Source organism: Babylonia areolata, chromosome 18 (assembly GCF_041734735.1).
Source record: "Babylonia areolata isolate BAREFJ2019XMU chromosome 18, ASM4173473v1, whole genome shotgun sequence".
NCBI classification, from domain to species: domain Eukaryota; kingdom Metazoa; phylum Mollusca; class Gastropoda; order Neogastropoda; family Buccinidae; genus Babylonia; species Babylonia areolata.
In genome coordinates this window covers 56,260,840-56,286,390 of record NC_134893.1, presented here as the reverse complement: position 1 = coordinate 56,286,390, position 25,551 = coordinate 56,260,840, and the positions used below count along the sequence as shown (strand labels likewise).

At 44.0% G+C, this 25,551-nt stretch overlaps 1 protein-coding gene across 1 annotated transcript in view; it reads right to left on the bottom strand.

Moving 5' to 3' along the window:
- Positions 1-8,591: 8,591 nt before the first annotated feature.
- Positions 8,592-25,551, bottom strand: part of LOC143292937 (peptidyl-prolyl cis-trans isomerase-like) — a 39,128-nt gene continuing 22,168 nt past the window's right edge. The window contains exons 4-5 of the mRNA XM_076603641.1: positions 19,317-19,392; positions 8,592-12,995 (exon numbers count right to left, since the gene is read on the bottom strand). Coding sequence (XP_076459756.1) covers positions 12,863-12,995; positions 19,317-19,392 — 209 coding nt within the window. The 3' untranslated portion in view covers positions 8,592-12,862. The remainder of the gene's footprint in view (positions 12,996-19,316; positions 19,393-25,551) is intronic.

Genomic DNA, 25,551 nt, shown 5'->3' with positions numbered 1-25,551 from the left:
TTTTGGGGGCCGTTTTTTTGGGCATACTTACGTGATATTTATTCACACAAATATGCACTTTTTATACATAGTACAAAACTGACTAGTGTACCCTAAACAAACACACAAAGCATTTGCCTGTACAAAATTTGTCATCGCAACTCTTTCTTTTGAAATCTTGCAATTTTTAGAAAGTCTGCAACATGATGCGAGACAAGGATCCTTGCTATTCCACAGGCAAGGAAAAGTTTTACACAACCACACACACACACACCAATATAATAACTAAATAAAAATTTTTAGAAATAGTACTTTTAAAATTTTTAATAGATAAAGGGAAGGGGATAGTTATTTTCAAATTTAAACAACTCACTGGCTGAGATTCTGCAGATGCACAATGCAGTGAATAGATCTGACACATTTTGGGGGGTTGTATGGAGTTTGACTGAAAATGTGTAACTAAAACAAATGTCATAACATTCAAGCTATAATATAATTATATATTCTTTCCTCTCTCTCTCTCTCTCTCTCTCTCTCTCTCTCTCTCTCTCTTTCTTTCTTTCTTCTTTTCACTGCTGTCAGATGTGCAAATCCAAGAAGACATCACTGCTACTTCTGTGTCAGCAGTGGTAACTAATGCTGCTGACAGTAAATTGAGTAATTTTTTTAAAATTTAACAAAGTTGGAGGAGAAAGTATGTAATGACATGAGAGCTTTGCTTCCCCCTTTACACCAATCTGACACTGATGACACAGTGAAAGATGACTTATTATGGCCTTGAAGACTGTTTTGTCACAAAATTACTACTGAAGGGGGGTTACAGTAGTGAGTGTCAATTTGCAGTGTGTGTGTGTGTGTGTGTGTGTGTGTGTGTGTGTGTGTGTGTGTGTGTTGTGAGTGGATTGATTCAGGAGGATCATTGGTATGGACAAATTGTGTAACACGGTCAGATTATCATCTGTGTATGAAGATTTTTTTTTTAAAGTTTTCTTCTTCGGAATGTGGAGTTTGAATGCTCCTGATATTTCTTTCATACTGATGTGAACAAATATTGCAACTGTTTATATACCATTTATATTTATCTGATATAATGTTGATTTATATGCAGTATATACATCACTTGTATACAAGACATAATTTGATTTCAGCAGCCAAAACTTATACCCACTGCTTGCTAATGATACTGATCATAATTATGGTGCATTTAATAAGACTTCAGAAACTGTAGCTGTGATTTTTCTTCTTTTTTTCTTCTTCTTCTCTTGAGGGAGAAAGGTGGGGGTTGGGGGCGCAGGGGGAGGGGAGGGGGGGTGGGGGGATGCAGTGTGGTTCAAACCAGTTAAGATTCACTGCAGAGTTTTGTTTTCTTCTTTCCGATCATGAAAAAAAAAAAAATCAAAACTTTGTGAATGTAGACATTGCACAGATGTATATCACACACACACCTGCCCACCCACACACACACACACACACCCACACACACACACCCACACACACACACACACACACACACACACACACACACACACACACACACACACACACACTCATACACACATGCACAACATCCAAAACTAAATGGTGCTCAGATCAAAAATAACTTAAATTGCTTAGACAATTGTTCATTGTTTAGCAGTTAGGTATGAATTAATGATACAAAAACTATAAAAGAAAATATCTTATCAAAGTGATTTTCTTCAAGTCTCTTTGTGTTGGACTTAGACCTGTTTGGTGGTTCAGTCCATCGGGATCGACGAGGACCATCTAGTCATCCTGGGGGTGGGTGGGTTGGGCTCTGTGGGTGCGCAGATGACTGGTCAGGCCAGTCCGCACCCGGAAGGTTCTGACGCAGTGTGGACAGGGGAAGGTGGCAGCTGTCGGGGACTTGCTGGCACTGCTTTTCCTGGGCCTGTCTGCGTTGCTCTGCTGCATGCAGTGATTCTGTTGGCCTCACAGGATTTGGCACATTTGTGGGCAGCTGAATGCCACTTTGGTCTGTCCATTGCATTCAGCTCCAATGTGTCATGGCTGATGTTGAAGGCCTTCAGAGAAGCTTTCAGAGTGTCTTTGAAGCACTTCTTTTGGCCTCCATGGGAGCACTTGCCATGTTGGAGTTCGCCATACAGCAGTTTCTTGGGGAGCCGGTGGTCTGGCATGCAAACTACATAGCCTGCCCAACGCAGCTGGGCCTGCATCAAGTTGGTGTAGATGCTGGGCAAGTTTGCACGAGTGAGCACCTCTGTATCAGGGATCTTCTCTTGCCACTTTATGCCGAGAAGGTTTCTGAGGCTGGTGGTGTGGAAGTGGTTCAGCTTTTGGCGTGGCGTTTGTAGACCGTCCATGATTCACATCCATAGAGCAGTGTGGTGAGAACTATGGCCTTGTATACTTTGAGCTTCATCTCCAGGGTGATGCCCCTCCTGTTCCAAACGTTCTTATGGAGTCTGCCGAAGGCAGTGCTGGCTTTGGCGAGTCTGGCATTCACCTCGTCGTCGATGACAACTGTGCGAGAGAGTGTACTGCCCAGGTACGTGAACTTGTCCACCGCATTCAGTCGTTGCCCGTTGATGAAGATGTTTGGTTCAAGGTAAGGCTTTCCTGGAGCTGGCTGGGGCATCACCTCAGTCTTCTTTGTGCTAATTGTGAGGCCAAAGTTTTCACAGGCAGCAGAGAACTTGTCGACGCTGTGTTGCATGTCAGCTTCAGAGGCAGCGTTGAGAGCGCAGTCATCAGCAAACAGAAAGTCGTTGACGGTGTCTGTCCTCACCTTGGTTTTTGCTTGAAGCCTCCTGAGGTTGAAGAGTGAGTCATCTGTGTGGTACCTGATGCCAATGCCTACGTCAGCGTCTCTGAAGGCATCTTTCAGCATGGCTGAAAAAATGAGACTGAACAGGGTGGGGGCAAGAACACACCCTTGCTTGACTCCGTTGGAGACAGGGAATGGTTCTGAAGTCTATCCGCTGTCTTGGACTCGGGCCAGCATCCCATCGTGTAGTTGCCGTATGATGGTGATGAACTTTCTGGGACATCCGTACTTCGCCATGATTCTCCAAAGGCCATCTCTGCTAACAGTATTGAAGGCCTTGGTCAGATCGACATAGGGTGGAGTAAAGGTCGGCGTTCTGTTCCTGACACTTCTCCTGAGCTGCCTGGCAGCAAACACCATGTCGATAGTCCCGCGTTCTTTCCGGAAGCCACACTGGCTCTCTGGTAGGAGATCTTGCTCAAGGTGCACTATGAGACTGGTGAGTAGCACTCTGGCCAGAGTCTTGCCTGTGACGGACAGCAGGGATAGTTCCACGATGGTTGTCACAGGCCTGACGATTTCCTTTGCACTTATACAGGTGTATGATGGAAGCGTCTTTTAAGTCCTGTGGAACTGCCTCATGCTGCCAGATGAGCTGGAACAGCTGATGAAGCTTCTCAGTCAGCGCCATACCACCTTCTTTGTAGACCTCAGCTGGAATGGAGTCTGAGCCAGGGGCTTCGCCACTGGATAGCAGACGGATAGCTTTCTGGGTCTCCTCCAAAGTTGGAATGGCATCCAATGACTCACTGACTGGCACCTGGGGGAGTCGGTCGATGGCTTCATCATTGATGGTGGAAGGGCGGTTCAGTACGCTGTCAAAGTGTTCAGCCCATCTCTCAAGGATCCAGTCCTTGTCAGTGATTAGGGTAGAACCATCAGCACTGAGGAGTGGAGTAGATCCTGAGGGGGTGGGACCATAGACTTCTTTCATGTCGTTCCTGTCTACAAAGCCCTGGATCTCATCAGCTTTGTTGCTCAACCAGGAATCCTGCATCTGCCGCAGCTTCAGCTGGATGGTGCTGCATGCGCTCTTCAGTATGTTTTTCTTTGACTGTGACTTGCGATCTTCAGTGTGGGCTCTGTAGGCTTGGCGTTTGTCTTCTAGCAGCTGCTTGATCTCAGTGCAGTTCTCATCAAACCAGTATTTGTGCTTCCTGGCAGAAGGCCCCAGGCACTCCATGGCAGTGTTGTACACTGTTTCATGCAGTGCGCCCCATGCTGCCTCCACATTCTGGTTGTCCAGCATGGTGGACTCAAGGCATTCCTCCAGGGTGTCAGCAAAGCTCAGCTTGATGTTGCCTAGCTCCAGCTTGTTGACATTCAGGCGTTTGGGTGCTTTCATGCCCTGAGGCTGTCTCTTGGGCTGGATGCGGAGGTTGAGTTTGGAGACGATAAGGCGGTGGTCTGTCCAGCACTCGGCGCTGCACATGGCCCTCGTGACTCGTACGTCCTGCCTGTCCCTCTTCCTGACGATGACAAAGTCGATGAGATGCCAGTGCCCAGATTGAGGATGCATCCATGAAGTCCTGTTACGGGTAGGGAGGCAGAAGACGGTGTTTGTGATAAGAAGGTCATGCTCGGCACATGTCTGGAGAAGTAGTTGACCATTGCTGTTACAGTTGCCAAACCCATGCTTCCCAATCATGCCTTCCCAGGAGGTGCTGTCACAGCCAACTCTCGCATTAAAGTCACCAAGAATGATGAGCTTGTCTGCGTTGGGAACAGTGGTGATGACAGCATTCAGGTCCTTGTAGAACTTGTCCTTGATTTCATCCGGGTTGGACATAAAGGGAGTCAGCTTGCCAACGAGGGTTGTCTTCACTGCAAAGCCAAGTCCAGCCTCAAGTCTCTCTTCAGGTCCGTGACCACTCCAAAAGAAGGTGTAGCCTGCGCCTCGCTCACAGAGTTCACCGTCTTCTGCCAGTCTGCTCTCACTTAAGGCAGTGATGTCGATGTTGTACCTGGCTAGTTCACTCGCAATGAGTGCTGTGCATCTCTGTGGTCTGTCTGAGTCGCCTCTGTCCAGAAACATATGCACGTTCCATGTGGCAATGGTCAATGGGGTGCTCCTTGTTTTCTTCTTTCTTTCCTTTGTGTGTCGACCGCTTGAGTAGGGTCCCCGTCAGCCGCGGTATGCTCACTAGAGTGGTGTGGAGCAGGCAATGTTTAGGGCAGCTTTTCTAGCTCCTTCCTCATGCCATGGAGGTGAGCAATGCTGTTTTGAAGAGGGCTGCTCAGTCGCTCAGGGGGCTGCCGATCTCCACTGCTGCTCCAGTCGGTGAAAAACGACCCTATGGCCTGAGCCGCCTGTGTGCAGGTCCGCGGCTACGACTGCCAGTGTACCCACACCTGTCACTTCGTCGCTCGCCTGTCGCCACAGGGCTTGGGGAAAATGATGGTATGGGATGAAGGATGACTGATAACTTGCGCAATGACTTTGTTTATAGTGAGGAGGAGTTACGCACTGTCGACCTCACTCTCTTGTCCAAGGCCATCTGTATCCAGTGGCAAGATGAGGTCAAGACAACTGGAGATGGAAACGGATGCAGTGGATGACCAGGATGTCCTATGTGCCTCACGCAGCCTTCAGCACTCCACAGTGCTCTGCTGCAACCGCCTTCCTCTCCGTTGAACCACGAAGGTTTCTTCCGCAGAGTCCGCCGGATCCAGTCTTCACATGCTTGGGTAGACTAGCCCTAAGTCACCGAGGGTTTGAGACCCATCGGCTACCCTCACCAAGTTTAGCCAGCCTGTCAAAGCCGTTGCCTGGGGGTTGGGCGCTGCCGCATGCTAGCACCTTCTAGGACCCATAGGTGAGAGCTCACAGGACCTGTTTACAATGCATTTTGTAAAGTCCAGATTGTACAGATTTGAAAAGTAATAAATAAATGAAATATATATACATATATTTATAATATTTAAAAAATACAGGAAATAAATGTTATAGTGTGTCACGTGCCTGTGGTTTGAAGCATCGGATTTTCCCAGCAGGTTAGTTGCTGTATGCCAAGGGTGACATACGTCAAAGTCTGATGACAGGGGTTCCTGTGAGATTATGATGCATGATGACAGGGTTTCCTGTGAGATTAGGATGCATGATGACAGGGTTTCCTGTGAGATTAGGATGCATGATGACAGGGTTACCTGTGAGATTAGGATGCATGATGACAGGGTTTCCTGTGAGATTAGGATGCATGATGACAGGGTTTCCTGTGAGATTAGGATGCACGATGACAGGGTTTCCTGCGAGATTCGGACATAATTGTGCTGATGCTCATGGATGGGGAACAAGTCACCATTTGCATGAAGTAATTGATTGATATGCGATCTGCATCAATGAGGAAATTGCTTTCAAAAGCAAGGGGTGGATGTTATGGTGCGTCAGGCGCCTGTGGTGGAAGCATGGGATTTTTAGAAAAGAATCAGGGCTGGGCGATCTTTCCTCCTCCTTCCCTTCCTCTTTTCATCAGCCACCCCCTCCCCCCTCCCCCTCTCCTTCTCCTTGGCAGTGCCGGATTCCGTGAGAAAAGTGTTGGATGTGCAAGTCTAGCACTGTTGGTCCCAGATCGGTGGTTAACTTCAGTCAACTGGGAAGGTTCTCTGTCGGAAGATAGTTTGCATATGGCGCCAACTAGTCAGGAGGATAAAATGGATAAGCAAGTGGAGTTTCTTCCTTTTTCCTTGCTTGGAGCAGGCCAGGAGAGCCGGACGGGCAAGACAGTACCATGGGGGCTGTGAGTGTCAAACTAGCATCTATTTTTCGGACTTAGTTGAATGCTTGATTCCTGGTATTGGATTCTTGACTAACTCACTGGCTCAGTGGGATTGTGTTCTGCTACACGAATATAAATGTGACCAAGCGCTATGCTTGGTACACGGCTACATAAAGTGAACCCAGAAACGTTGGGGGCTGTGAGTAATGCTTGTACTTGTATTTTGCTTTGTTGGCAATTTACTTTCCTGTTTTTTTGTTGGTTTTAAGTTTTTTTTGTTTTTTACTAACAGTTTGGAGTTAGTAGAATTATGATGTTTTATCACAAGAACATTTAGACACTTTTGGCTGATGTGGTATTGCATAATTAATGTAGCTGGAATGTGTTGATGCAGACACCATGACTTGTGAGGGAGCATAGCCAGCGTGTGTGTGGCTTAATTGTATTTGAGGCTAGTGACTGAAGGAAAAGTGGTTAAAATACACAATGTAGCCAATACTTGACTAAATGGAGTACTGGTTTGGGGTATTTGGGTACCCCACCCCCAACCCCACCCCCCTTGGCTTATCTTGGTTTACATAAATGATAATGTTCAGTGACATGTCAGTTGTGTGTCAGTTTTTGACATACAGAAATGATGTGTGTGCAGCATCTGTGTAGAATGTTTTGGTTAGTTACTCTTGGAGTTATTTAGAGGTTTGACCTATCTGTTTTGTATGTTGGGTGGTGAAAGTTATATTCAATGTGAACAAATCTACAGGTTAACTATATGTTCATGCTTTTCTATGTGTGTGCACATGGGTGATAATGCAGCATGACGAACATGTGTGATTTGTTGGTAGTTGTGTGATTACCATGCGCTGTAGTCATATGTTATATGCCAGTGGGTTAACACATAGCTGTACGTGTTCAATAAGATTTGATCGAGACCACTGAGAGGCAGTCCTATGTTGGTTGCTATATATTTACCAAATTACTTGGTAACTATATGATTCCCATGTAATAATTTTACCAGTGAGATACTTTGCAGAGACAAGGTACAGATTTGTTAAGCCTTAATGGAAATAGCTATTATTGTATGTTGATTTTAACAGGAGTTAAACATTGGGAGTTTGTAATTGTCTGCCACATATTTGGTGCGACAGCCATTATTCTGTCTGCCACATATTGGTGCGACAGCCATTATTCTGTCTGCCACATACTTGGTGCGACAGCTATCATTCTATCGTGGTTTGACAGGAGTTAAACACTGGGAGTTAGTATTTGTCAGTCATATATTTGGTGCACATTACCTTATGTGGCACTGATTGTTGATGGTAAGCTAAATGAAGCTTGTTTTACATCTTTACATAGATTTTGATAAGACAGTGTACAGCTAGACATTGAGTGGCAGAATGGAGAAAGGTTATCTGTGGCATTGTTTACTTGTCCAGACATCATAATGTTTCTGTTATGTCAATGCAGTGATGTCTAGCATATGTTTTGGTATTGATTTAACCTGGGTTTTGATATTGTGTGTGTTCCAGGTGTGCTGTTTAAGTTAGAGAAATAAACACCTCAATTCATCTTACTGAAAGACCCTGCTGTGATACGAGGAGAGAGTGTATTGTGCACCTATCCTCTGCCTGTCTACCTTCCCCTTCTTTCTTCTTCTCCTTCTACCCCTACACCCCTACCACCCTTTTAACATAAAAAATAGGAGGTGGGGCATGCAAATGTAAATAAATGCAAATATTTACACTACCAGATTCTAAAAAATAGCATCAAAGAGAACACTGGTATGTATGCGTTAAACCTTTGGCCAGTTGTTAGATACAATGAACTTACAGGTTTCCATAAAAGAAATACATATTTTAACCTGGTGAAAGTACAGACATATCTATTTTGGGTAAACAGGTCAGCTGATTGTACCAGACTGGTGTGTCTGAATGTCTGGGAGTCTTGAGAAGACTTATCAGTGCATGTCACTTGTAATGCTGTATAAGTGAGTACTGTATGCACACATGCATGCATGCTACACCATAAGATGAAATCATTCTTTACTTGCAGTTAATCATCGATGCAACTGTGATGAAACACACATGAATCAGTCTTGATGATTATTATCTTTAATCAAATTCCATGCACAGCTCCACCACTCTTCTCCCCACAATTTCCATGCTAAACTGTAACACTCTTACCTCCACAATATGTATCAAAGCTACTCCAATGAAAAAAAGAAAAAAAGAAAAAGAAGAAAAAGTAATGTGATAGAAAAGCCAGAAAAAGATCAAATTCATTGGAACACCAATGGCCATTTTCTCAAGTCTGAAATTGTTGAAACAATAGGAAATTTTCTTCCTAAAATTATGTTTAATTAACATACTTACCGTGACCCACTAGTGCAGACTCCGGCAGGGGTCTGACATTCCTGTCCTGTGCAAACTACTATCCGCCTATGCGGAGAAAACAAAAGTAGCTACGGCCGATAACCTCCTGGAATTAGTTTACCTCCCCTTTGACCCCCTGACTAGCGCCCTCTTTTTACGGCAATTCGCCACAACCAGTGTAGCATGCAGGGTCACAATAAGTATGTTACTTAAATGTAATTTTAGGAAGAAAATTTCCTTTTAATTACACATACTTAACTGTGACCCACTACTGCAGAATGGCACGACAAGGTGGAGGGCTCGTCTGTTCTACGGCCTGTTGTGCGACCATCGCAGAGGCAACGCCTCTTGAGCCATCATCCCTAAAGCGACTGACGTCCCTCAAGCAGAATTCGATGAAGGTAGAGTGTACTGTGTCACCTAAGGATACTGGCACAGGCAAAGAAGACTGAGGTCCGCAGCTGTATTGTGGGAGAGGTCTGTGGACCACAGCTGTGCTGATAAATGTAGCGCGCAAAGAAAATCGGGTCAGTGTGTTGAATCCACACATTATTGAGAGCCCTTCGAATCAAAAGAAGGGAAGGAAACGTGTACCCTACAGGGTTGTCTCACTTGAGCGCAGTTGAGCATCAATGCAAGGAGGTGCACATGTGGCTTGAAGTTGATCTGATGATTCCACATCAGTTGTGGGCTGATAGTGGAAGTGATATATGTGTTTGAAGGAAACTGTGGCACGACACAGGGGTAGCCCACCATGTTGGGCTTGCCTTAGGCGTGACAGCCGGATCTGTAGAGCTCCTCCATGCAAGCTGACAGGCGATGGGCGCTCCCCCTGCCACTTTTTTTGTTGCTGTCAAAAAACAGCACTGGCATGTTGCCTATGCATAGAATAGCGGACATTTGACAACAAGAGACTTGAGGTCCCTGGTGTCTCTAAATGTAATGTAAATAGAAATGTGTATAACTTTAGCAAGATATATATATATATATATATATATATTGGTTGTTGTTGTTGTTGATTTTGATAATAAATCAAAAAGAACAGAGAAGGAAATATTGTGATTTGTTTCCTGTTATTGTGTATAACAAGAATAGAATGGTAATAGGACTGGTTGCCTGCAGAGGACTGTGTGCAAGTGTGGGGGAATGAAGAACCCAAAAGTTCAGTGGCCAATAGCCTGAGAAACAGCAAGAAAGGTGAAGTTGCTGTGCAAAGTTGTGTAAAGCCCATGAATGGGCAGCAGGACCCAATGAGAAACCGAAAAAACATTGTTGGTGGACAGTTCTGGGGGCAGGAGTGACGTGCTGTGTAGGCGGAAGGGAAGTAACTACAGCGTCAACCACCTTGGGTACTAATGTGGAGTTACCTCCCTTGACGCCGATAATTGGCTAAAAGGATGGTGTCTTTAGAGCACATATTCCCCAGGTGTGATGTTTCCTCGCTGTAGAAGGAGGAGTGTCATGCTGTGTGTGGGCGTCTGTAGTTCGATAGCACCGTAACCAACACATGTGAATACGGCCGCAAGGGGGATAATTATAATGTCCCTTGGTGCCGTGGGCATCCCTACCCGAATCGGTCGCCATCGGACGTGAGACGGTTGGGACATGTGGCATGACGGCGCCGTAAGCCAGTGTTATGGGCGTCGTGGACAAGGGGGTGGCAAGTCTGTCAGCTTGCCGTGGGATGTGCATCCCCCTGTAGCTGAACGGCGGTCCAACCTCGTGAATAGTTCCTGCGAGAGGACCGACGTTCAGCTGTTGTGTGTTGACGGATAAAGGGATAGACAAGATCGGCCCGAGCACTGCCAAGTGGCAGGATCAAGTTATCAAGAGGAATTCCGACGTGGAAGTGCCGATATTAGTCTGGGTAACAGCGAAGTTAGGCGGTGAGGCAGAAGAAACCAGCACTGCCAAAGTTCAGTGGGCCGTGCACACACCTGCTCTGTGGGCAAGGGGTGGTGCAGGTGCAAGGTGTGGCACCAGTGCATAATTGCTGCAGCAAGTTAACAATGAGTTGCTGGTTGTCTGGTTGAGCAGCTTGCTGAGACGCCATTAGTGGATGGGAAACAGCAGCAATCGGCGGTGTAGCAGATGGGGTCATCACCGTATAGCTTCCACGCACCCACACTGTAGGCAAGGGACCGTGCCGGTAAAAGGAAAGTAACTGCGGCGATCACCGGCAAGGGTGCTGAAGCAGGAGTTGTCTCCCTTGGATCAGACACTCGGGGACAAGGGGGAGGTTGCATGCGTATGGGCGAGCGTGTCCCCTAGTGGTCCACCTTCCTCCCTACCCCTGGGGAGGGCATCCCTAAGCGCCTCGGTCGACATAGGATCCGAGACGGAAGAGGCATGCCGCGTGGGGGGCGCATGATCCGATGTCACGGCCGCCGCCACGGACGCATCGCACATAGGGCATGGTCTAGCGTGCGGATCCAAAGTCAGTGGCACCACTGACCTGAGTATAGGGTAAAGAACCCCTAGAAGTCACTGGAGAAGGTGCAGGAGGTGGTGGAGGTCTGGAGTCGACTGGAGGGAGCGGAGGAAGTGGAGGAGGCAGCGGGTTGGCATTGTTGAGAGGGCCAGAAGTAGAGGGCCCAGACTGTCTGTGAATTGATTGCGATCGCGCCGTAATTTTAGCCCAATCGCCGCCCAGTCGAGCCATAGAATTATGTGACCTGGTTGAAGACATAATTTGACAAAAAAACAAGAACGCCAGAGAATCGACAGACAGACAGAAAATGCGGAAAAAAAACTTAGCCGTGTGAAGAGCACAGGAACAGGAGTCAAGATGGCTGCCAGAAAAAGAGGGCGCTAGTCAGGGGGGCAAAGGGGTAGCTACTTTCGTTTTCTCCACATAGGCAGATAGTAGTTTGCACAGGATAGGAATGTCAGACCCCTGCCGGAGTCTGCACTAGTGGGTCACGGTTAAGTATGTGTAATTAAAATGAAATGCTAGAATGTATATAGATTCTGAATGAATGGGTCACACACAGGAGCGATAATTTTTTCTCAGTTCAGTTGTTAAAAATGTGTGGGAGGTTGATGTTGCTGTGACAGCAGAAATGTCTCTGTGACAGCAGAAACTGATTTGACTTCGCCTTCTTGTTTCTGGTACCGTGACAATTGAAAATCTTTGCATGACGAACAAGTTCAACTGACTTTCGCGCCACTTATCAGTTGTCCGTTCTTTTTTTAAATATTCTTTCGGTTCTTTAACTTTCATGGATTCAAGCACACTTTCAGTTTCAGCAATGTTGCCTTATCCGGACGTTCCAGGGTGAAGGGGCTGAACTTTTCACTGACTTCCGTTTTCCTAATGAACAAGGTCTATAACAATGGGGGTGGGTGATTGTTCACCATTTCTCACAAAACATCAACACACTTCCTTGAAGCCACCAATATTGTTTACTTTCCATGGACCAACAACAGAAAAGCAAAATAAATATATTAAAAAAATTATAAAATAAAATAAGAAAAATAAAAAGGAATGAAACCCAAAAGATATGTCACCCAGGTGAGAAACCAGCGACCCTTGTTACAGATATGCCAACAACAAAATGACAGTATGATATCATAAGCTGCTGATACCATTTACTGCTCATAAAATCCAAAGTAGTGGAATTATTTAGTTCGCTAATACAATTCCTTCCAACTTCACAAAGTCGTCGTCTTCAATCTTGGGCTGTGACTACCACGTTCGTATACATATACGAGTTGGTTTTTCTTTTACATGCATGACCATTTTTACCTAACCATATAGGCAGCCATACACTGTTTTTGGAGGTATATCACAAAGTGAAAGGGTAACTTTTAAAAAGAAGAAAAGAATACAAAACCTATTCCTCATGCAAATTGTTCTGCAATTATGATCAGTCTGAGCAATTATCAAAAGAAAAACAACAAAAGAAAGTCCTCCGTCTCCATTCATGATTTCAAATGTTCCTTTATAAAGAGGAAAATGTCCATGGTTCAAAGAAATACGCTGAAGGCTACTACAGCTGTCCGCAGTCTGCAATTTTGACTGGTTGTGATGGTTTTCCACTCCGGGATCCCACTGCCTCGATTTTATCGACCACCTCCATGCCTTCCACCACACTGCCAAACACAACATGCTTGCCATCGAACCTGCACACAACAAAAAGCATATTGACAATGTTATATGGACTGTATGGAAACTGCAAATAAACCATGGACTGTGTGTAACTGCACACAAACTATGGACTGTGTGGTAACTGCACACATACTATGGACTATGTATAACTGCAAACAAACTGTAGATTGTGTGGTAACTGCACACAAACTATAGACTGTGTGGTAACTGCACACAAACTGTGGACTGTGCGTAAGTGCACACAAACTATGGACTGTGTGGTAACTGCACACAAACTATGGACTGTGTGGTAACTGCACACAAACTATGGACTGTGTGGTAACTGCACACAAACTGTGGACTGTGCGTAAGTGCACACAAACTATGGACTGTGTGGTAACTGCACACAAACTATGGACTGTGTGGTAACTGCACACAAACTATGGACTGTGTGGTAACTGCACACAAACTGTGGACTGTGGTAACTGTACACACTGTGGACCGTGTGGTAACTGCACACAAACTGTGGACTGTGTGGTAACTGTACACGCTGTGGACCGTGTGGTAAGTGCACACAAACTATGGACTGCGTGGTAACTGCACACAATCCGTGGTCTGTGTGGTAACTGCACACAAACTGTGGACTGCATGGTAACTGCACACTAACTGTGGACAGTATAGTAAGCGCATGGCAGACTGTTTTTAGAAATGTACTGGCATAAACATGCCTCCCTAAGCAACTATCTCAACACAAATTTGTGAAATACGAAAACTGAATGAATACTCTTTTTGCAGTGGCAAAGCGGGGAATCATAATAATACTCCCCACCTCCCCCACTCCAATTGCAACATGTGTTTCTTTTCTCAGCCGAGCACAAATCAATTTGCTAAACTCAAGTCAATTTGCCAAACTAACATTACGGCCAAGGCAAATGTTATACAGCACAAATTAACATGTCACTCTGCCAAACCAAACAAGTTACACTGCCATACATAAGTCACTTTGCCAAAACAAAATTACTCTGCTAAATTTAACACAATTTACTCTGTCACAACAAATACAAAAATCTCTGCCGAACCAGAGTTACTCTTCCAAACTCAGATTATTCTGCTGAACTTAACTGAAGCTGGAAAGAACAGCTGGGAGTGAGGAGTGATCCAGCAGCCTGGGTTGCTTTAGTAAAAGGAGTTCATCTCTAAGGAACCTCTTTCCCCAAGGCATCCTAAGAAGTCAGAGTTGAAGCCCTGAGGGACATCGAAGAAAGCCTAGCTCATTTGCCCACTCAAGGGCAGATCCAACCAACATTATGGAAGCCAGGCGGTGGTTGCTGCCAAGCTGATTCTCAGCTGCCCAAAGGCAATATAGTCTCACATGTTGCTTCTCTGACCGTGGAGGATGAGAGGGTGTCTGTGAAGGACAAATTGTGGGTTTCCTTGGCGAGAAAGAGGTCATCATCAGAAATTTCCTCGTCCGACAATGGTAGTTCCACAGAGGAAGGGCAAGTACAAGCTCGAGACAAGGGTTAAGTCCCCTTAGTGAGGTGGTGGTTTTAGACAGGGGATCTGCCTGGGAATTGTCAGAGCCGGCTGGGGTGGTGGTGGCCATGCTCCCAATCCTTGGCCAGAATGTGTCCTGACCCTGCGACAAGGTCACTGTCCATGAGGGGGTAGTGGGGCAAGCCCCAAGACAGAAACAGCAAGATGTCGTGAAACTGAGCAGCCCAAGGACTTATCTACATTGTGAAGCAATGCTGCTTCTGGTCCAGTTTGGAAAGGCCTTTGAGAGGGCAGTCACTGTATGCCATTGCCAAAAGAGCAAGGCGGAGATCAGCTAGGATTTACTCCCCCCCTCAGGCAGGGTGTGAAGTTGACATCACCACTTCATTCACTCGCTGAATGAGGGTTGAACCAAGGGCGGTTAGCATGATGGTTATCATGCCAGTATGGGAGAGCATAGTTGTGATCCTCGGTAGTGAAATAGTGGGCAAGTGTTTGTGTGTGCTTTGTGAGCTGCACACTTTTGCCTGCATCTCCTTCCTCCCTGCAGAGCCTTGAGGGTGGGCATCCCTACCCATGTTAAGAGGGGCAGGCAATCCATCCCCACGGTCCTGCCACCACCACTGAATACTGATGGAGAGAAGCTTGTTCCCTGCCACGCAGGGAACCATAAACCCCCTCTGGCCTGTCAAGTCTTCAGCCCAAGAAATTCTTATAACAAAACACCAGTGTTTGTAGGGCCAGCTTGGATGTTGCACCTGCATGACACTGACCCTGCAAATGTAGGCATGCAGGCTTATGGGCTGCAGAAGTGAGTACTATTATCCAAAGATGAAACCTAAGGAGGAAGAGGAAATGTTATCACCAACCTTGTATTTGAAGGAGGGACAAGTGAAGAAGTAGAAATCAATGAGAGAAGTCCTGGTTGGGGTGGGGATCAATCAGAAGTGGACAAAGCAAGGGTACTGGGTGGGTAGGAATAATGGGGAAGTCAAAGTGGAGGACAGCCTCACATGCCCATTGATGGAGGGGCATCTGGGCTTAATTTTAGTCTGATCACTCAACAGAGAAATTAAGATACTCTCTTGCTCCTGCTGAAAGACTTAATGAAAAGCAACAAGCAAACACAGCCACGTTTGATTTTTTCCAACTGGATGGAATAGTATTTTGCATTGGACAGGAACTGGATCCCTGATGGAGTCTGCAGTAGTGTGTCATGGTACATAATGTGCAATTTTTTTTCTTCCCTAATTTTATCCCCATGTACTGATATCTTGACACTGTTAGTTTGTTTGTTTGGGGTTTTCTTGTTGTTTTTTTTTAGCATTCTAAATAAGGAATTGGGTTGTTGTTTTTTTTGTTACAAGGTTATATTCAGTGCTTTTTTGGCTATGTATATATATGAGGTGTATGAAGGATTTCAAAGAAAAGAAGAAACACTAGCAGTAGCAATCGACATTGAAGATGCCTACATTAAAGTCCAGTTTGTGCACCTCATGGAGCTGCTACTAAGGTATGGAGTAAGTTTGACACTGACAAGATGGACAGCAGCAGCGCTTCAGGAAAGAACCGTCGTCCTACGCCTTGGAGATTGGACGTTTGCACCTTCTAAACTATCCATGGGACTGCCACAAGGGTCTCCGCTCTCTCCTGTCCTCTACAATGTCTACACGAAGGGCCTTGCAGACTTAAACAACAATGGAATAGCTCGGGTGCTTACTCTTGTGGATGATGGCCTGGTCTCCAAAACTTCGAAAGATGCTCAGGAAAGAACTAAAGCCGTCCAGAAACAACTAAACAATATTGCTCAATGGTGCAAAGACACAGGATCTTCCATCAATCCAGCGAAAGCCCAAATGTTGCTGTGCACCCTCAACAACAGAACCGCGAGCAAATCACCACCTTCTTTGTCATTCGATGGGATTCAGATCGAGAAAACTGAATGCCTACGCTACCTAGGAATACACTTCGACAGGATGCTGACCTTCAGAAAACATACGGAAAATACTGTCCTCAAATGCAAAAAGGGCCTTTCAGTCTTAAAAACAATGGCAACCAAAGGTATTGAACAACGCCACTTCTTCCTGCTATACCAATCACTCGTCCTCAGTGTGATCGACTACGGACTTGGGCTAACAACACTGTCTCAAAGCAACCTCCTAAAATTAGAAAGAGTTCAAAATGAAGCTATGAGGCTGATCCTTGGAACAACAAAAGACACGCCCACAGAAACCATGCGATACCTGCTTGACCTTCCTTCAGTGCAGGCCAGAAACAAGTCAGAACAGGTCAAGACCCACTTCAAAGCATTAGAAAACCCTCAAAACCCACTGCATGACGCAGTCAAAGAACCAAAAGGCAGCCGTCTAGGATGAGGAAGATCATGGATGGGGCAAGCAGAAGACACAATCCAGCTAGTATGCTGACCACAAGACCTGAAAGGAACAAAAGAATGGGATAAAAACCCCGAAAACCTCAACCATCTATTCAACACAGCCATTTCACCCACTCTAGGAAGACATTGTCAGGAATGGCCAGAGGGCAAAACTGATGCGGAAGTGAAGCTACTCATAGAAGAAAACAGTAAAGAAGAGGACATCATCATAAACACAGATGGCTCAGTCACCAAAGACCAATCCGGTTGAGGATTCACTGTGAAACAAAATGGAAAAACAGTTAGGGAAGAGAATGTTGCCTACAAAGTCACAACCTCCAGCCTAACGATGGAAGTTGAAGCTGTGACACATGCCCTCCAGTGGCTATCGTCCATCCATATGCCCGGAAACCAACATGCCATGATTCTAACTGACTCAATGAACCTCATACAGAAAATTGAAAACGGAATGGGAAGCCCAGAGTGGCATAAGGCAATGCGCAACTTTCAGATTAAAAAACTCACATGGTCATACTGCCCAGGACATGCAGGTGTTAAGGGAAATGAGCGAGCTGACAGACTTGCTGGTAACGCAACACCAACGAGCGGCCTACATCTAGGAAAATCGGAAATCCTCAGAAAAGTCAAAGAATATCAAAAAGAACAGGTACAAGGCCATCACACCATCGACTGCCTCAAAGAAATAAAAGCAGAGAGAGGGAGCGGCCGTAAGTCTAACATGAAAGGTAGAGCACGATGCTTTGCAAATCCAACAAATATCGGCATCATTTCCAAACCAACATTGCGCAAATTTCTTCAAAACGGAACAGAGTCTCTGTGGGCTTTTCCAAATACAAAAGACTGAGCAACACACTAGACGCCACGTTCTTGGCATCAGAGATCTTTTTCCATCCCTCTTGCGGCCAATCAGTGGCAGCCTCTGTGCGGGTGTGTATGTGTGTGTTGGTGTGCATGTGTGGGTCTGTATTTCTGAGTGCGTTTGTGCATGCGCGAGAGTGTAAGTGTACACAAGTGTCAGTAGTGTGTGTGTGTGTGTGTGTGTGTGTGTGTGTGTGTGTGTGTGTGTGTGTATGAGGGAGAGGTGGGGGTGCGGGGGGGAGGTGGGGTAGAGGATGAGGTATGTGAGTGTATGCATGCCTACACTGTGAGAGCAACAGGATATTGGAACGTATATGTATATATGTGTGTTGCGTTGGGGGTGGGAGGTATGGGCGCATGTGTGTGTGCCTGTACAAGTAAGTGTTCATCTGTGTGTGTGGGTGGGTGGGTGGGTGGGTGCCGTGGAAGCTGCGATACGTAGACTAGAAATGAGTGTGTGGAGGAGGGGGGTAGTGGAGGTGCAGGGTAATGTGTGTGTGTGTGTGTGTGTGTGTGTGTGTTGGAGCTGATGTACGTTTATATGTATTTGACTGTGCTTTCATATCTGTGAAACTGCATGCTTGGTGCATATCTGTAAAGCATGTGTGGGTGTATGTGTGAATGTGTGTCTTCATGTTTTACATTTATTTGTTTATTTATCATCATTGTTGTCTTATTTATTTATTTATTATTATTACTTTATTATTATTATTATCACTACTACCTTTTTTTATATTATAATAATTATTTATTTATTTATGTAAGCTTATCTATTATTTATTCACCTTTATTTATTTATTTTTTCTCAAGGCCTGACTAAGCGCATTGGGTTACGCTGCTGGTCAGGCATCTGCTTGGCAGATGTGGTGTAGCGTATATGGATTTATCCGAACGCAGTGACGCCTCCTTGAGGTACTGAAACTGAAACTGAAACTGGCTATGTATATGTCTTTGGTTGTGTATTATGACAGTATATTTGTATGTAAGTATCAGAAAATTTTCATTATCTCAGTCTAAGTGTGGTGAAGTTTGTGTGATACATACAAATTTAAACGCCTGATAGCAAATTTCCAAACAACATATATAACAAAAGCACACAAATATATACAATGCATACAAATATGCAAATATACATATAATATATATGTATTTCTTTTTCCATTATTTGTGCGTAATGTTATTGAAAAATGTAATAAATTTTTCTTGATTTTTTCTCCTTAATTCCATAATTGTTTAGAAATGGGTTTTTTTTAGCGTGTGTGTGCATAAAAGACAAGAAATAGTTTATGGTACAAAAATTCAAAATCAATGATTAATAAATGAAAACAAATATTTCATGAACAAACACATACCTCCTCAGGAGTAACGTTACTGAAAAATTTAAGTTTTCATAATTCCATTATTTTTGGGGTAGATGCTTTTTCCCTCAGAACGTGTAAATAGGGGACTTCAAATAAAATATTTAAAAAATCAACCAAACAATATGAAAAAGATCCATGAAGACACATATATAGCCCCCTAAAATGTGACTGAATTATTTTAAGCCCACTTTTGTTTACAGATTCACATACCAAAGGCGGCTCACCAGAAGCAGACAAAAACCTACCATTGAGTTTCCACTGTGCACAGGAAGAACTGGGAGCCATTGGTGTTTGGGCCAACGTTTACCATGGAAAGAATCCCTGAAACACATAACACAAAGCTGCATAGGGCGATGTCTCTGGCAGAGATAAGAGGCGAAGCCTCCTTATGCTGGAGACCTTTTGAAAGATTAGTGTATACTGTATTAAAAGTGTACCTAAATGGCTGGGTACAGTTTGAGATGAATCAAATAATTATATGGTTTAAAAAGCATTTGGATGGCTCTCCTGTTATAGTCAAAAATAGAAAATTTTATCTTAAAAAAAGTGTATAGAAGGCGCATGGTATTTCACTTGGTTGTATATATATTTATGTGTATCTGTATGCTTCTCTCTCTCTCTCTCTCTCTCTCTCTCTCTATATATATATATATATATATATATATGTATATATATATATGACTCTGCGCATACTGATACACATTAACTGAAACAGTATAAAATAACTTACCTCAACTAAGAGAGAGAGTGCAACTCTAGAGTGTGTGCCTGCGTGAGTGTGTGAAAAGTGAAGAGCTGAGTCTAGTACAGTTACACACACAGTTAAAGGAAGGGTGGAAAGCTGGAGGAGTGATTTTTATAAATACAGGATTACACTTTTACAACCATGCGAAAACAGAGAACAGCGATAGAAAAGCACATGTAAGCCTACTAAACGTCCAAATTAGAAAGACTGCACGAACGTCTTAGACGCAAAATATAATACCGCATGTATACAATGAGGCTGAACCATTGGTGCACTGGCTAAAGATCCCCAATAGTTTCATACAACTAATACCAATGTTTCTATACAACTTATACTATCTGCAGTAATGAAGTGTACTGCTGCGTCATCAGCTGACGTAATTTCATCACACACAAAAAAGCACTGATGTCAAATACTTCTACAGCATTTTTGTTCGTGTGCGCATGCGCATGTGAGTGTGCCGTTTGTTTTTGACTCACTTGTGTAAACAAAGTGAATCTATGTTTAACCTGGTGTTCGGTTGTCTGTGTGTGTGTGTTTGTGTCTGTGTGTCCGTGGTAAATTTAACACTGCCATTTTCTCTGCAAATACTTTGTCAGTTGACACCAATTTAGGCATAAAAATAGGAAAAATTCAGTTCTTTCCAGTCATCTTGTTTAAAACAATATTGTACATCTGGGATGGGCACAAAAAAAATAATAAAAAGAAGCCAAATTATATGCAAACTGCATTTACTGTTATATTTATATTTTTTTATTCTCTAAACTTGGCACTTTGATCTGATATTCTGACACAACAACAAGAGCAGTCATTTTTATCATTTTTTGTTCAAACAGGAACTTCTTTTGCTAAGCATGGAAGTTATATTTATTTTCAAACGTTTTGGTGCAGATAGTAAAAAAGGGAAATTAATCTGTAATTAATGCTAGGGGACTTAATTTGCTTTAAACTGATCTTTCTCATCTTAAACATTATATTTTGAAATTATACTCAATACATAAAAAGCTTGTGTGTTTTACTCTCAGTGTGCACGGCTTTCACTATGTTCATTCGCCCAAGTGGTCCTTTTCGGAAAATACTAAAATCAATACGACGAGTGGACTTTATAGATTTATTGGCTGAGCTCTGAAGGTCATGGGCAAAAATCAACTGCGTGCACATATTTATACACATTCAAAGCGCGTGCTCATATTCTTTGCGAACGCGAACGACGCCATTTTGTTTCAAGTTGTTGACTTGCCCGTTCAATCCTATATTCAATCGACAATACACGATAACATGTGATGGAAAGTTGGAGAAGAAGACTGTTAAATATTTATTCAGAGAAAGGTTTGTGAACGCCTCATCACTTACTGGATTACTGGATTATGCCCCAAACTGCCATAAAAATATCCACAGAATCAGTCCGAATTCACAGTTAAAAATAATAAACCATGTGAGTTAATACCCTTGAATTGATGAAACGTAAAAATTTCCAGTCATGACTTTTCTCAAAATGAAGTCCTTTTCACTTCATAACACGTTTAGAAGTACTTGTACTTGGCTCTACGTGTTATTTGTTTAACAAAATACTCAAATTTCATACCAACTTTAAAACTATACAACTAGAATGAACATAAAAGAGAAATTGAATCGACCATGTCAACCAAGTGTAACTAACTGAAACTTGTACATCTATCTAGATCCAGAGAAAACGGCTAAATGTTGCAGTGTGATTGCAGCGATAGCCACGTCTCCTTTACCGCGGACTTAAAAAGAATTTTCAATTGCCCTTAAAGATTTTTGAATGCCCAAGATACACCAGAATAATATGATTTAAACAGCGTTCTCACTACGAAGACCGCAATCGATTTATCGCCCTTTAAAAAAAAGCTTGTTTAAATATTATATTTTTGAACGTCAGTTAAGGAGCCACAATAGTGTAATGTGTAAGACAGTTTCTTTTCACCCGAACACGCGGAATTCGAATCTGCCATTAGGACTTTTTTTTTCTTTTTCTTTTAACCCGAAGATTTATAATAAACAAATACAGAACACATTTTAACGATTAGATTTTAAAAAAAAGTGTATCACAAGTGAGTTCTTGAAGGCCTTGCCTCTCTTGTTCATAATTGTATCAACATGTGCCATGGAGGGATTGCCTTCTGTCATGATTGGCATTTTCACAACTGCAGACTTGACTACAATGAATAGCTAGGAACCCTGTGATCAAATTAGGTACTTAACAAGTCGCTCTCTTCTCAAAGCCTCTTTACCGCAGTGTTCCAGTTTAAATAGAGAATACGGACTGACCCTTTCAAAAGAACTTTTCCATTATTGAGTGTTTTTTTAATTCAGAATCAGAATCATGTGCTCAACGTGAAGAAAGTATACCACTGAGTGGCTTTTTCAAACAGGTTCTCTCAAGCATAAAGTTCACCGTATTTTGAATCAAGTAAAAATTCAAACCATTTGGGAATATGCATCAACATGCAACTGAAAATCTGATCAACAGAAAAACGAACCTATCACACATATCTAGTGTGACACAGCACACGAAAACCCGGCTAAAGACAAAATTGATCATTTTCACATTAATACTTTCAGAAATTAAAAAAATCACAGATTAACATACAAAAACCAGAACGTATAAATCTTTTTTTTTCCTATAATTTTGTTCAAAGTTGGTGTGCCCAAAAAGAACAAATGGAGAAATCGGCTCATGAAAAAAAACGTATTTACCTGCTTGTAACATTAGAACAGGAATTATCTTGAGTATCAGTATCAGTAGCTCAAAGAGGCGTCACTGCGTTCGGACAAATCTATATACGCTACACCACATCTGCCAAGCAGATGCCTAACCAGCAGCGTAACCCAACGCGCTTAGTCAGGCCTTTATGTGGTGTTAAAAGACTAAGAATTAACCCATTGCCTGCCTTCGGATGCAAAACTTGCGTCTCTTTCACTGAACTGTTGTACGCCTACAGGACGTAACTCTCACATCCAAATTTCATCAGCAATTTACGGTTGATAGTTAACCTGCGAAGATCCCTTCCTTCTATTAAGAAAGGGTGAATACCGTAGTTGCACCTTCTCGCCACGTTAATGTGGGTGTTTCCTCAGGGGGACACAGTGCAGGTTGTTTCAACCGACGCGGCACGGGAGCGAGCAACTGGCGCTATATCAAAACTAGATCTCGGCCTCTCCAATCAAGGAAAGCCGCAGCTAGACCAGTCTAGCATGGAGAGGGATGGGCTCCGCCATGCTTTTCTGCCCAAGACTCACCGCATGAATGACGACCACTACTCAACCCATACCGGCTCGGACGTCACCCGGGTCAACAAGGACCGCGCCTTCCATTGCAAACCAGGGTGGAGGTGACAAATGTGCTACTGGTGGACCACACAACAACAAGCTCCGGGCCAGGAACAACATCTCTATTGGCACGTGGAATGTCAGAACACTAAGGACGCCAGGAAAATTGGAAGAACTGACACATGCAATGAACAAATATCGCTGGCACATCCTAGGGCTCTGTGAAACACGATGGAAAAACATCGGTGAAATACCCACACTTGAAGGCCACAGACTATTTTACAGTGGTAGAGAGGACAAACACGAACATGGAGTAGGGTTCCTGATCCACAAAGACATTGTTAACACTGTCATGGGCTGCCGACCAATATCCAGCAGGCTCACTACCATCCGCCTGAGGGCATCCCCATTCAACATCACCATCATACAAGCATATGCTCCAACATCTGATCACAGCGATGATGAAGTTGAGGAGTTCTACGAACAACTACAAGAAACCCTTGATCAGACACCAAAGAAAGACATCATAGTAGTACAAGGTGACTGGAACGCCAAGATCGGAGAAGACTCCTACAACACCTGGAAGGGCACATGTGACGATATGGTAACAACGCTACAAATGAAAGAGGTTTGAGACTCCTGGAATTTGCCTGCTTCAACAACCTGAAGATAACAAACACATTTGGACCACACAAAGCATCCAGAAGATGGACATGGCACAGCCCTGGAGGAGATCACCACAACCAAATAGACTACATCATGGTAAAGAAGCGTTTCCAATCTAGCGTGAACATTGCCAAGACAAGAAGTTTCCCAGGAGCTGACATTGCAAGTGACCACGACTTGGTAATGATGACCTTCAAACTCCAACTGAAGAAAACAAGGAAACAAAGCTTCTCAAGACTGAAGTTCGACCTGGAAAAATTGAAAGATCCTGAAGTACAAGAGGCATTCCAAGCCATGATTGGTGGGAAATTCGCGCCACTCATCACTCTCGATGCAGATGACGCCGACCTGGATACACTCGTAAGCGACTTCAACGCAGCTGTAACTGAAACAGCCCAAACAACTCTTGGAAAACAACGCATCAAAAAGAAGCCCTGGGTCACGGACGACATCCTACAGCTGTGTGACAAACGTAGAGACCTGAAAAAGAAAAAGAATGAAGAAGAAGGGGCAAAACAGTACAAAGCAGTTAACACCGAAATCAAGAGAAGCATGAAGAAGGCAAGGGAGAATTGGATTGAAGGAAAATGCCAGGACATAGAGGAAAACCTGACAAGAAACAACAGCAAGAAAGCCTACCAAGTTGTGAAAGAACTTACCAACACAAGGCAAGGTAGAACTATGTCCAACATCCAGACCAAGGATGGAAAATGTCTAACAGAAGAACAAGACATCCTAAAGCGATGGACAGAATACTGCTCAGAGCTATACAACATACAGACCACAGGTGATCCAGCAATACTGAATGTTCCACCAGCCACTGATAACAGTAATCACCCCATACTCCGTGAAGAAATAGAGGCAGCAATAGCATCGCTGAAAAAAGGGAAATCGGCAGGAGTGGACAACATCCCATCAGAACTGGTCCAAGCAGGGGGTGAAGTTATGATAGATGTGCTACTGAAAATCTGCAACAAGATCTGGCAAACAGGGGAATGGCCCACACCGTGGACACAATCACTGATCATCACCCTCCCCAAAAAGGGCAATCTCCAGCAGTGTCAAAACTACCGCACCATCAGCCTGATTAGTCATCCCAGCAAAGTCATGTTGAAGATCCTGCTTAACAGACTGAAACCACAAGCAGAAAACATCATTGCTGAAGAACAGGCAGGTTTCAGACCAGGAAGGAGCACAACTGAACAAATCTTCAACTTGAGGTTGCTATGTGAGAGGTACCATCAACACCAACAAGACCTCTACCACGTCTTCATTGATTTTAAGAAGGCATTTGACAGGGTCTGGCATGCAGCTTTGTGGGCTACCATGAATCTGTACAACATCAACGCCAACCTGATCAGACTGATACAGCACCTCTATGACAAAGCCACCAGCGCCGTCTACCTCAACAATAGCATCGGGGACTGGTTCAGAACCACAGTCGGAGTGAGACAAGGCTGTCTACTCTCCCCAACACTCTTCAACATCTTCTTAGAAAGAATAATGACTGACGCACTGGAAGAGCATGTAGGAACAGTCAGCATAGGCGGCAGAACAATCACAAACCTACGTTCTGCCGACGACATTGATGGACTGGCTGGAAAAGAAGAAGAACTGGCAAGCCTGGTCAAACATCTAGACAAAGCCTCCACATCGTATGGAATGCAAATCAGTGCGGAGAAAACCAAACTGATGACTAACAACACCAACGGCATCAGCATTGACATCAAAGTCAACGACGAAAAGCTTAAAACAGTCCACAGCTTCAAATATCT